We start from the raw sequence: 13059 nt of genomic DNA on the forward strand, positions 1-13059 counted from the left end.
AAGGTAAAATTATGTATCATACCTGATAATTTTCTTTCCATTAATCATAGCTGATCAATCCATAGACTGGTGGGTTGTGTCCATCTACCAGCAGGTGGATAGAGAGCAATCCTTTGCCTCCCTATATGTGGTCATGTGCTGCCGGAAACTCCTCAGTATGTCGATATCAAGCTCCATCCGCAGGACTCAGCACTTAGAGAATTACACCCACAAAGGACACTCTGCCCAGCTCACCACCGCCGAAACGGGGGAGGGGAATTAACCCAGCTCATCCCCACACAAGTGGGGGAGGGAATCCGTCCAGCTCATCCCCGCGGAGCGGGGGAGGGACCCACACACCGCCGATGCGGGGGATCTGGCTTATCCTGCAACCGCAACGCGGGAGGAGCTGACTGACCCTAACACCGCCGAAGCGGGAGGGGTACAAAGCTGCCCTACAGCCGCACGAAGCGGGAGGGAGTGCCGGCAGAATTTAAGTCTCAATCCAGCCCGTAAAACGGAGGGGAGAGGAATGCAGCAGCTCACTGTACACACAACTCGTCTCAACTCTTGAAGAATCCAATGAAAAAACTTGAACACGAAGTCCTCCTGAAGGAACTGAAGACTAAACTTGAACCTGAAATGCAACCAGATATAAACAGTACAGATATCTGGGAGGGGCTATGGATTGATCAGCTATGATTAATGGAAAGAAAATTATCAGGTATGATATATAATTTTACCTTCCATATCATCATGCTGATCAATCCATAGACTGGTGGGATGTACCGAAGCAGTACTCACCCAGGGCGGGACATAAATCCCTGACCGCAACACTGAAGCTCCAAACCGGCCTCCGCCCGGAACCAGCGCAAAAAAAAAAAAAAAAAAAAAAAAAAAAAAAAAAAAAAAAAAAAAAAAAAAAAAGCAACCACATTCAAGCGGTAATGCTTGGAGAATGTATGGGCCGAGCCCAAGTTGCCGCCTTGCATATCTCTTCCAAGGAGACGGACCGGCCTCTGCCATCGAGGCCGCCTGAGCTCTTGTGGAGTGAGCCTTCAGCTGGATAGGCGGCACCTTCCCCGCGGCCACATAAGCGCTGCAATGGCTTCCTTGACCCATCTTGCCACTGTAGGCTTAGCAGCCTGCAGACCCCTACGAGGACCTGCAACAGGACAAAGATGATCCGATTTCCGGAAATCATTGGTCACTTCCAAGTATCTGATGATGACGTCTCACATCCAGATATTTGAGAGCAGAGTATTCCTCTGGTAGTCCTCCCTACGAAAGGAAGGGAGACAGAGCTGCTGATTCACATGGAAGCGAGAAACAATCTTGGGCAGAAGGAAGGCACTGTGCGAATAGTCACTCCTGCCTTAGTGAACTGCAGAAAGGCTCTCGACATGAGAGCGCCTGGAGCTCGGAAACTCTTCTGGCTGAAGTGATAGCCACCAAAAGACTGCTTTCAACGTCAGGTCTTTCCGAGATGCCCTCGACAAGGGTTCAAAAGGCGGCTTCTGCAATGCTCTTAGCACCAGATTGAGATTCCATGCAGGCACCACTGAGTGCAGAGGAGGGCGCAGTGATTAACTCCCTTGAGAAAGCGCACCACATCTGGCTGTGAAGCCAGGGAAACACCCTTCAGGCGGCCCCTGAAGCAAGTCAGAGCCGCTACCTGGACTTTAAGGGAACTGAGCGACAGGCCTTTCTCCAGACCTTCTTGCAGGAACGCCAACACTGAAGAAATTGGAGCAGAGAAGGGAGAAAGTGAGCCTGCTTCACACCACGCTGCAAAGGTACGCCAAACCCTGGCGTAAGCAGTAGAAGTAGAGCGCTTCCTCGCTCTCAGCATAGTGGCGATGACCTTGTCTGAGAAGCCCTTCTTCTCAGACGCTGCCGCTCAATAGCCAGGCCGTAAGACCAAAGGGGAGGGATCCTCCATCACCACGGACCCTGATGTAACAGGCCTGCTCCACAGGCAGTCGCAGAGGATCGTCGACTGAGAGCCTGATCAAGTCCGCATACCAGGGACGTCTGGGCCAGTCCGGACCCACCAGGATTATCCGGCCCGGATGCTTTGCCACCCGGTCTAGCACCCTGCCCAACATGGGCCAGGGCGGGAACACATAGAGAAGCTCTTGTCGGCCACTGTTGGAGAAGAGCATCTACTCCCAGGGATCGAGGGTCCCGTCCTCTGCTGAAAAACGCGGCACTTGGCAATTGGCCGATGACGCCATCAGATCTAGGCTCGGCTGGCCCCAGCGCTTCGTGATGTCCAAGAACGCCTGAGCAGATAGCTGCCACTCTCCGGGCTCCAAGGTATGGCGACTGAGAAAGTCCGCCTTGACATTCATGACTCCGGCAATGTGGGCCGCTGACAGCTGTTCCAGGTTCGCTTCCGCCCACTGGCATAGATTCATGGCCTCCTTGGCTAGAGGGGCGCTCTTGGTACCTCCCTGGCGGTTGACATAGGCCACAGCCGTGGCATTGTCCGACAGGACCCGTACTGGCTTCAACGCCAGTACCGGGATGAACTCCAAAAGCGCCAACCGAATGGCTCTGAGTTCCAGGAGGTTGATAGACCACTTTGCCTCTGCAGGAGACAGAGCCCCTGCGCTGTCCTTCCCAAGCAGTGGGCTCCCCAGCCCGTCAAAGAGGCGTCCGTCGTGACGACAATCCACTCTGGGGTCACCAGAGGCATTCCTGCAGACAACTTGTCTGTCTGCAGCCACCAGCTCAGCGCCTTGCGCACTGCTGGGTCCAAGGGAAGGCGCAAAGCATAATCCTCCGACATCGGAGTCCAGCGCTGCAACAGAGAGTGTTGTAGTGGTCTCATATGAGCCCTGGCCCAGGGCACTACTTCCATCGTGGCCGTCATAGAGCCCAACAGCTGCCCATAGTCCCAAGCCCGAAGAGGAGAGGCTACTCGGAACTGGTCCACCTGAGCCTGAAGTTTGACAATCTGATTGTCTGGCAGGAACACTCTGCCCACTTGGGTGTTGAATCGAACTCCCAGATACTCCAGGGACTGAGTCGGGCGCAGCTGGCTCTTCTCCCAGTTGATGATCCACCCCAGGGAGCTCAAAAGAGCAACCACCCGGTTCACAGCTTTGCCGCACTCTGCATAAGAGGGGGCTCGGATCAACCAGTCGTCCAGATAAGGATGGACTTGTACTCCTTCCTTTCGCAGGAAGCCGCGATGACCCACCATTACTTTGGAAAAGGTCCGCGGAGCAGTAGCCAACCCGAAAGGGAGGGCTCTGAACTGGAAGTGTGTCCCAGGACTGCAAAACGCAGGAAGCGTTGATGAGGAGGCCAGATGGGAATATGCAGGTACGCTTCCTTGATGTCCAAGAAAGCCAAGAACTCTCCTGCCTTCACTGCCGCTATAACAGAGCGGAGAGTCTCCATGCGAAAGTGCCGCACTTTCAAGGCCCGATTGACCCCTTTGAGGTCGAGGATAGGACCGGACAGAACCTCCTTTCTTTGGTACCACAAAGTAAATGGAGTAATGTCCCTTGCCAATCTGATTTTCTGGCACACGGAACGACCGCACCCAGGCGGATCAGGTTGTCCAAGGTCTGCTGCACTGCCACAGCTTTGACCGGAGACTTGCAGGGAGAGAGTACAAACCCGTCTCTTAAGGGTCGGCAGAACTCTAGCTTGTAGCCGTCTCTGATGACTTCCAGCACCCAAGCGTCTGAAGTTATTGTGGTCCACTCGCCCAGAACGAGGACAGCCGTCCTCCAATCTGCACTGGGGCGTGGACCAAGGCCCCGTCATTGGGTACGAGACCCTGGGGGAGGACCGGAGGGAGCACCTCCGGGACGGCGGTCTCTGCGAAAGGAATGCTGCTTGGGGGAGAAAGTCCTCTTGAAGGAAGAGGGGGCAGAGGAGCCCGACCTGCCCGGGCGGGTACGACGGGCTTCCTGAAACCGTCCTCTGGAGGTACCGGAACGAGTACTAGCCCGAGCCCTGACCTCTGGTAACTTCTTGCCCTTAGACGTGCCGAGATCGGTCACGATTTTGTCCAGCTCGACCCCAAAGAGCAGCTTGCCCTTTAAGAGGCAATCTAGCCAGGCGGGATTTAGAGGCGTGGTCAGCAGACCAATGTTTCAGCCAAAGCCACCGCCGCGCAGAGACTGTCTGAGCCATGCCTTTAGCTGAGGCTCTCAAGACATCATACAGCAAGTCTGCCAAATAGGCTAAGCCCGATTCCAGGGCCGGCCAATCAGCCCTCAAGGAATGATCCGAGGGGGAAGCCCGCTGCACCATAGTCAGGCACGCCCTGGCCACATAGGAACCGCAAACCGAGGCCTGCAAACTTAAAGCAGTCGCCTCAAAGGACGACCTTAAGGCCGCCTCCAATCTTCTGTCTTGGGCGTCCTTTTAGGGCCGTGTCACCTTCCAACGGCAAAGCCGTTTTCTTAGCCACCGCAGTGATTAAAGAATCCACGGTAGGCCCACAGATAGGCCTCACGTTCACTTCAGGCAAAGGATAGAGGCGGGACATAGCCCTAGCCACTTTGAGGCTCGATTCCGGGACATCCCATTGAGCCGAAATTAAGGTGTGCATGGCATCATGCACGTGGAAGGTTCTAGGCGGGCGTTTCGTCCCAGCATAATGGCAGAGCCAACAGGGGCTGAGGGAGAGACGTCCTCCGGAGAGGAAATCTTCAAAATGCCCATGGCCTGCACTAACAGGTTGGGCAAATCCTCTGAGCTAAAAAGCCGCGCTGCAGAGGGGTCATCCGCTCCAACCGAGCGGGGATCCGTCTCCTCCAAGGAATCCGCAAAGGACCGTTGGGAGAACTCAGATACGCTGCCCTCATCTACATCGGAGGAGACAAGGTCCTCCAAGGCCTGGGAATCAACCCAAGGGCGTTTACCTCCGGGGACCTCAACCTCTTTACCAAACGAGGGAGCAGGGGCAGCGTTTTGCATAAGGAAGGCCTGATGCAGCAGCAAAACAAACTCGGGGGAGAAACCCCCCAGACTGTGCACTTCCGCAGCCTGGGCTACAGCCCTAGACGCACCCTCAACCGGCGCTCGCAAGAGCGGGGGAGAGAGACATGCTGCGCATCCAAAATGGCGTCCGGCGCGACACTCCACGAAGGAGCCGCGCGGGAAAAACGGCGCTTAACTTTAGCCGCTTTGGTTGCCGTCGCCCAAATTAAGGGGCGTCCATGGCATGTCTCCCTCAAGGGCGGCCCACGAAGAAGCCGTCCGAGCCGCGTGGCCGGCCAAGATGGCGGAGGCGAGCAGCGGGGGATGGGCGTTTATTGGCGGGAAAACCGCCACGCCGGAGGAAGGACCGTGACACTCATCGGTCACGAAACTGTCACCCAACAAGGGCGAATCAGACTTTAAGACCCCCGCATCCCCTCTAGAAGCGCCTAAGCGATCTGGGGAGCGACTCTTTGCGCCCTCGCCCTCCGACGCCATATGCCACGTGGAGATCAATCGGGAAACCCCCTGCCCGCTATAAAAAGGTAAAAATTACCTGCTTTCCGCTCCGAGCTGTAACGACCTGGTGTCCCAGTGAGTAGCTGCAATAAACGTTTAAATAAACGTCGAAATAAACGCCTTTAAGGACATTCAAAATTTTTTTTTTTTTTTAACGGAGCCAGCGGGAGGGGGGAGAAAAGGAGGGACCTGGCGCCACCAGGTTTGCACTTGCTCAAGAAGAGCCCTCAACCCCAGGCACTCAACAAAACCTAAAAATTAGGCTTGGAGGCCTAGCCAGAGCTGCTGCTGTGTGTGACCACCACCTGCTGAGATAGAGAACATACTGAGGAGTTTCCGGCAGCACATGACCACATATAGGGAGGCAAAAGGATTGCTCTCTATCTCCACCTGCTGATAAATGGACACAACCCACCAGTCTATGGATTGATCAGCTTGATGATATGGAATGCTATCAGTTGCCTTCAGTGAAATACAGGTCAAGGCAGGCTTAGAGCTGAGAACTAGGCCTCTAAAAATCAATGACCATCTCTGACACAGATAATGTCACTGTAGCAGAAGCTGAAGTAAGCAACTGAGAGCTGAGGGAGGGAGGCGGAATCTGTTCTCAAAACAACAGGTGGACAGACAATAACAAGAAGTTGTGAGCAAAGATATTTTGGTAAGGCAGATAACAGTGGGTCAGACGAAAGTAAATAAGAACATCCAGGGGGTTGAAGGGAAACTTGGAAACATGTGAAATCATTTCTATCAAAGATGTTGATATCTAGAAGGAACTAAGGATAAGATGCAAAGATTGCGGTGGGAGAATGAAATGTTCATAAGGATCAATGATAGAAGAATTGTATATAAAGGCTGACAGGGCATTGAGGAAGAGAAGAAAGAAGAGGAGATGAGAGCAGGAGAGAATGCAGTAAACTGGGTGTGTCATGGAGTGCTGCTATTCCAGGATGACATATGAATGCCAGGGATATGCACTGTGATGATCTTGTGTTAATCCTGCTTTTGGTAAGAGACTAATAAACTTTCAATTACTTGCTTATACTCACTTGATCCCAGTGTCCTTCTGATTGTGGAGTCCATCAGTACTCAGGCTGTGTAGAACAGTCTGGGAATGTACGAGGTGTAAGTAATTAAAATACCATTCAGTTTGAATGAGTGATTTATGGCTCAGTTGCATAGAAGTACAATAGTGTTAGTGCCCCAACCCCTGGATGCAGTGATAATGAAACTTGGCTTGTTGGGCTCTGGGGAAAGAGCCACAACTGAAAATAAGCCGAGGAGGTTTAATGACAGGAGACGGCATGAGCCTAACTGGCCCATTATGTGGGCTGAAACCAGTAGGCAGAGCTCGTCGCATTATCAATTACATTTTTTTCGGTGTATCAAAATGGTGGTGGTAACACTGGGTTAAAACCTCCCCTTTAGGTGGAGACCAGCTTCAGCCTTGTGACATCATGCCATCTGTCATTAAACCTCCTCGAGATAATCAACATTATATTTGAATTTATATTTTGGATGGTATTATTTATACAACTGCACTTTTGCATGAAACACACTTTGGCACATTATGTATTAGGAAGGAGCTCTATAATTAGATAAGTATGAGAATAAAACCAGCAGCTTTGTCATTTGGGTTGCATTGATGATTCAAGAACCAAGCATGAGAGCTCTTCCTTCTTTATGCTATTTAATCAAGATTTTTGGCACTTTCAGGATTGCTTACTTGAGTGGTCTCAGATCTGATCCTGATATAGGGATTATTAGTAGTTATTGAAGTATCATTTTCTGCACTTGAGTATTAGTCATTCACTTCTCTTTCAGATCACATACTCGGAACACATTGCGCTTTCAGGTCAGGCGCCCTCTCCTCAAACCTAATGAGAATGTTGGGTGAGCATAGCGAAGTGAAGCAAACACCGGCAGGCACAATTCTCTGCCACTGGCTTGCTAGACAGGACAAAAGCGTCTTGTAAGATATTCTGAAGCAATAGTGTTTGAGCAATATTTTTCTCTAGTTGTGCCATCCAGATTATGCTGCAGGAAAACTAAGAACCCAGCACTGCTTTTATGGCAACGTGTTAAGAGCAATAAAACAAAGTTTCTGCAAGGACAGCAGTATGCAGAGTTTTACATGTGGGTGACCTCATCTGACAGAACCCGTACAGAACACTCTCCAGTTTATTTACAACAACTAGCCGCTGAGCCAGTAAAAACAGGCTGGTAAAGGAAGGGGGGGGGGGGGGGGGGTTGAAAGCCCCCCCCCCCCCCGGAGTCCCCTCCGCCACCCCTCCACCCGGGCTGGGTACCTGGCTTCACTATTCAAACCGCCGGAACACAGCACACAGCTCATCTGAGCTGCTGTCAGCCTTCCTTCTTCCCTGCGTGTGTTCCACCCTCGTGTGATGTAACGTCGGCGAGGGCGGGACGCAGGCAGGTAAGGAAGGCCAACAGCAGCTCAGATGAGCTGTGTGCTGCGTTCCGGCGGTTTGAATAGTGAAGCTAGGTACCCGGGCTGGGTGGAGGGTGGGTGGCGGCGGCGGCGACTCCAGGTGGGTGGGGGGAGCGGTAGCGACGGCGGTTCCCTCACTCGGTGTGCAGGTTCCCTTTCTGTCACGCCCTCGTCATCACGTATTGACGCGGGGGCAGGACAGAGAGGGTCTCTACTGCGCATTTGCGAGTGAGTACGCCTCTTGCCATTTATATGTTTGATGTTTTACAACATTGCACCTCCTGCCTGCCACTATCACACTGGACCTAGCAAGTTGAGTTTTTGACTTAGAAAATGCAACTCCAAAAGGGGAGGAGGGAGGGTATGTAAGACCAGGCTAGCCTGCTGCCCTTGGAAAACATCTGCTACAGATAACTGTTTCTTCCGAGGACAAGCAGGATACTGTACTCATATGTGGGACTCCTAGCTACAGGCTGCCTTCAATAAAAAAGGGGGAAATATGCAGGCAAGGGTTAATGAACAGTGATAAACAATATCTTAACTTTTTTTTTTTTTTTTGAAAGGCAGCCTGGAACAGAAAATAAATGGGCCTAGGAGGGTGGAGTTGGATTCAACACAAACAGAATATGAAAGACTGGCCAAAATGACTGTTGCATCAGGAGTCTTGTTTTGAACAGCAATGAGACGTGAATGTGTGAATCAACGACCATGTTGAAGCTCTGCAAAATTTCCTCTATGGAAGATGATCTCAATTGGGATACCAATGCAGTCATAGCTCTAACAAACTGAGAGCAATGAAATAACCCTCCGGAGTCAATCCAGCCTGGGCATATGCAAAGGAAATGCATTCTGCCAGTCAATTCAAGAGAGTGTATTTGTCCATAGCAGTCCCCATCCTGTTTGGGTCAAAAGAAACAAAATGTTGGGTGGGCTTTCTATGGCAGTGGTTCCCAAACCTGGTCCTGGAGGCACCCTAGCCAGTCAGGTTTTCAGGATATCCAAATGAGTATTCATGAGACAGACTTGCATGCACTGCCTCCACTGCATACAAACCTCTCTCATGAATATTCATTAAGGATATCCTGAAAACCTGTCTGGCTGGGGTGCCTCCAGGACAAGGTTTGGGAACCACCATTGTGTGGGCTTCAGTCCACGATAGAAAGTCAAAGCTCTCTTGCAGTCCATAATGTGAACAGTGCTTTCATTTCAATAGGCATGAAGTCATGGGAAAAAAATGTTGGCAGAACAATCAACTGGTTAAGATCGAATTTAGACATCACCTCTGGAAGAAACTTACTTGATGTGTGCACAGCACCAAACCGTGTAAGATGGATCAGCTACTAGAGCCTGGAGCTCACTGATCCTAAGGGCTGAGATAACTGTCACCTGACCTGGAAGACCCTATTTTTGGTAGGAGTGATCTAGTAATTCAAAAGGAGCTTTCATCAGGTAGGTTAACAACACTGCAGGAGGCTTGATGGGAAGCTTCAATAGAAGCAGAAAGTGAAAACTAAAGGCTACACACATAGATGGATTTACCTTCATTTGGTGATAAGTGCCAAGTGCTCTAAGGTGAATGTTAACAGAGTTGGTCTTGAGATCTGACTCTGACAAGTATAGAAGGTATTCAAGCAGTTTTTGTGTAAGACAAGAAATTGGATTTAGGGTCTTGCCCTTGCACCAGATGGCAAACCTCTTCCATTTAAAACTGTATGACCTCCTAGTAAGAGCTCTTCTGAAGCCAATAGGACCCGAGACACAATGCTAGGCAAGTTCAGTAAATCCACTACAACCCAAACCATTGAGGACTAGGGACTAGAGATCAGGATGTAGTAGAAGGTTCCCTGATCCTGAGTTATTAGTTTTGAAAAGGTTTCCAGACTCCATGGATCTCTGGAGGAAAGTGCCAGAAAAAAGGGGGTACCATACCTGTCTTAGCCAGCAAGGGGTAAAGATAATGAATCCTCAATTTTAAGTTTCAAAAGAAAATCTTCACTATGAGAGGTACTGGAGGATATGCGTACAGACGACGTTTTCCCCAATAAAGGAGGAAGGCATCCGAGGCTAGTCTGTTGTGTGATCCTAGTCTGGAGCAGAACTGATGGACTTTGTTACTGCAATGAGTGGAAAAAGATTTATTGAGGAGATACCCTGTCTCAAAAGGCTATGCCCATTCATGAGGTTACAGAATCTGACTCAGCCTGTCCACCAGACAAATGTCATTCCCTGGCAGGTAAGTGACTGAGAAGATTCCTTGAGTTATAGCCCATTTCCACAATCTGAAAGCTTCCTGACACTGCTTGTTGATATAGTACATTTCAACCTGGTTGTCTGAATTAGGATTACTTGATTGGATAACCTGTCTTTGAAAAACTTTAGAGCATTCCAGATCACTCATAGCTCCAAGAAGGTTTATCTTACTACTACTCCTCAACATTTCTAAAGCGCTACCAGACTTGAGTGACTGAGTCCTATCAGGGTCCCTCCCTTGTCTTCAGTACTGTTCAATTTGTTGTATTTCTGAATTTGCTTCCAGTCATCAAGAATCTGTATTTTATAGTCAATCCCTGATGTGAAACCATTGATTCTGAGCTGGTCTGCTGGGATTCAAGGAAAGGATATTAACAAGACTGACCAAATTTTACCTTCCCATTTCAAGAAGGAAATAATTTTCTTCCCTTTAGTCGCAGCACATGAATCCAGGAACTGATGGGTTATATCTGTCTACCAGCAGCTAGAGATACAGAACACAACTAAACTCTCACTTATAGGATGGTGAGGCTCCTGGTGAGACAGTATTTCTCATACAAAGCAGAAGGCAACATGGCATTAGCCACAAGAAATGTCTTCCTCACAGCGAACAAAGAAATGGACTTCATCAAGAATTTCATTCACTGCAAAAAAACAGTAACCTGCAACCATAATGGAGAATAAAAAGACATGGTGGGATTTTGGATTCATATGCTATGAATAAAGGAAAGAAAATGATTAGGTAAGAATTTTTCCTTCCTCGTCATCAGCAGCATATGAATCCAGGAACTGATGGGATGTATCAGAGCAGAATTTAAGTAAGGAGGGAAGCAGAAACAGTGGTCGCAAGAGCTGACAACACAGAAGACGCTTCCGATTGAGCCACTACATCTACATGGTAATATTTCGAAAAAGAATGCAAGAGGGCCAGGTAGCTGACCTACAGATTTCCGACAGAAAACACCTGTGACTCAACCCAAGATATGGAAATGCTTCTGGTGGAGTAGGTTTTCAGCTCCAAAGGAGACGGCTAACCAGAAAGAAGGTATGCTGAAGATATGGCCTCTTATCCATCGAGCAATGGTAGCCTTGGAAGCCACGCTCCCTTTATTAGGGTCTCTAGAGGAAACAAAAGGTGATCCATACGTCAGAAATCATTAGCAATCACCAAATAGAAAATCAAACTACGCACACATCCAGCAGCAGTAACAGATTGTAACTCTTACCACAATCATCCGTCCTGAAAGAAAGCAGAAACAACGGCTGATTAAGATGAAAGGCCAAGATTATTGTAAGCAAAAAGGATGGAACTATTCTGAACAAGACCCCAGCTTCAGTGAAAGAGAGAAAATGATCTCTAAAGGAGAAAATCTGAAGCTCCAAAATTCTCTGCGCCAAAGTGATAGCCACAAAAACACCGTCTTCAACGTCAGATCCTTAACAGAGCTCTTCAAGGGCTCAAAGGCTCCTTATTGGAGCACCTTAAGCACCAAATTCAGATTCCATGCCATACATGGCAGATGCACAGGAGGCTTGAGGTAAGTTACCCCCTTAAGAAAATGGACCATATCTGGATAAACTCCCAAAGTAGTACGAGGCAAGCGGCCTCTATAGCACGATAATGCTGCTACCTGAAACTTAAGGGAGCTGAGAGCCGGATCGTTGAAGCCCTACTACTACTAATTTCTATAGCGCTACTAGACATATGCAACAGTGTACAATGAACATGTAAGAGACAGTCCCTGATTGACAGAGCTTACAATCTAAATAAAGACAAAGAGGACAAATAAGGGATAAGGAATTACTTAAGATGGGAATTTTAAAACAGACATGGGTACTGAACAAGTGAATAGGAGTTAGGAGTTAAAAGCAGCCTCAATAACATACTGATTCAGGAAGTCTATTCCAGGCATATGGTGCAGTAGGATAAAAGGAACGGAGTCTGGAGTTAGCAGTGGAGAAGGGTACGGAGCTGAAGAATGAATGCACTTGTAAGTCAATAAGAGGAGTTTGAATTGTATACAGAAACGGATAGGGAGCCAATGAAGTAACTTGAGGAGAGAGCTAATATGAGCATAGCGACAATGGTGTAATATAAGTCGTGCAGCAGAGTTCTGAAAAGATTGAAGGAGAGAGAGATGGCTTAGTGGGAGACCTGTGAGAAACAAGTTACAATAGTCTATGCGAGAAGTGTTAAAGAGTGTGGATAAGGGTTTTGGTAGAGTGCTCAGAAAGAAAGGGCAAATTTTGGTGATGTTATATAGAAAGAAACAACCAACAGGTTTTAGCAGTCTGTTGGATATGTGCAGAGAAAGAGAGAGGAGACAAAGATGACTCCCAGATTATGAGCTGATGAGACAGGCAGGATGAGAGCATTATCCACAGAGAAAGAGAATGGAGGAAGAGAAGTGGATTTAGGGGGAAAAGATAAGAAGCTTGGTCTTCGCCATGTTTAGTTTAAGATGGCAGTGAGACATCCAGGCAGCAATGTCAGTCAGACAGGCTGAGAATTGGGCCTGGATTCCTGTTGAAATTTCTGGTGTGGAGAGGCAGATCTGGGAGTCATCAGAATAAAGGTATACTGAAAACTATGGGAGGAGATCAGAGCACCAAGGGAAGAAGCATAGATAGAGAAAAGAAGAGGTCCCAAGACAGAGCCCTGAGGTACATCAACTGATAGTGGGAAAGAAATGGAGGATCCACCAAAAGTGTGATAGCAGATTTAAGAAAAAAAACCAAAAACAAGAACAGAGCCCTGAAATCCAAGTGAGGACAGCATATCAAGGAGTAGGTGGTGATCAACAGTTTCCAAAGCAGCAGATGGATTGAGAAGAATGAGGATAGAATACAGACCTTTGGATCTGGCCAGGAGCAGGTTATTGGAGACTTCAGTGAGGGCTGTTTCAGTTGAA

General features: G+C 48.8%; 1 protein-coding gene across 1 annotated transcript in view; it reads right to left on the reverse strand.

Annotated features, from left to right (window-relative positions):
- Positions 1–13059, reverse strand: part of BUB1B (BUB1 mitotic checkpoint serine/threonine kinase B) — a 236482-nt gene that overhangs the window by 94140 nt on the left and 129283 nt on the right. The window contains exons 16-17 of the mRNA XM_030213704.1: positions 11374–11387; positions 10399–10497 (exon numbers count right to left, since the gene is read on the reverse strand). Coding sequence (XP_030069564.1) covers positions 10399–10497; positions 11374–11387 — 113 coding nt within the window. The remainder of the gene's footprint in view (positions 1–10398; positions 10498–11373; positions 11388–13059) is intronic.

The sequence above is a fragment of the Microcaecilia unicolor genome, chromosome 9 (assembly GCF_901765095.1).
Source record: "Microcaecilia unicolor chromosome 9, aMicUni1.1, whole genome shotgun sequence".
In the NCBI taxonomy this organism is placed as follows: Eukaryota; Metazoa; Chordata; class Amphibia; order Gymnophiona; family Siphonopidae; genus Microcaecilia; species Microcaecilia unicolor.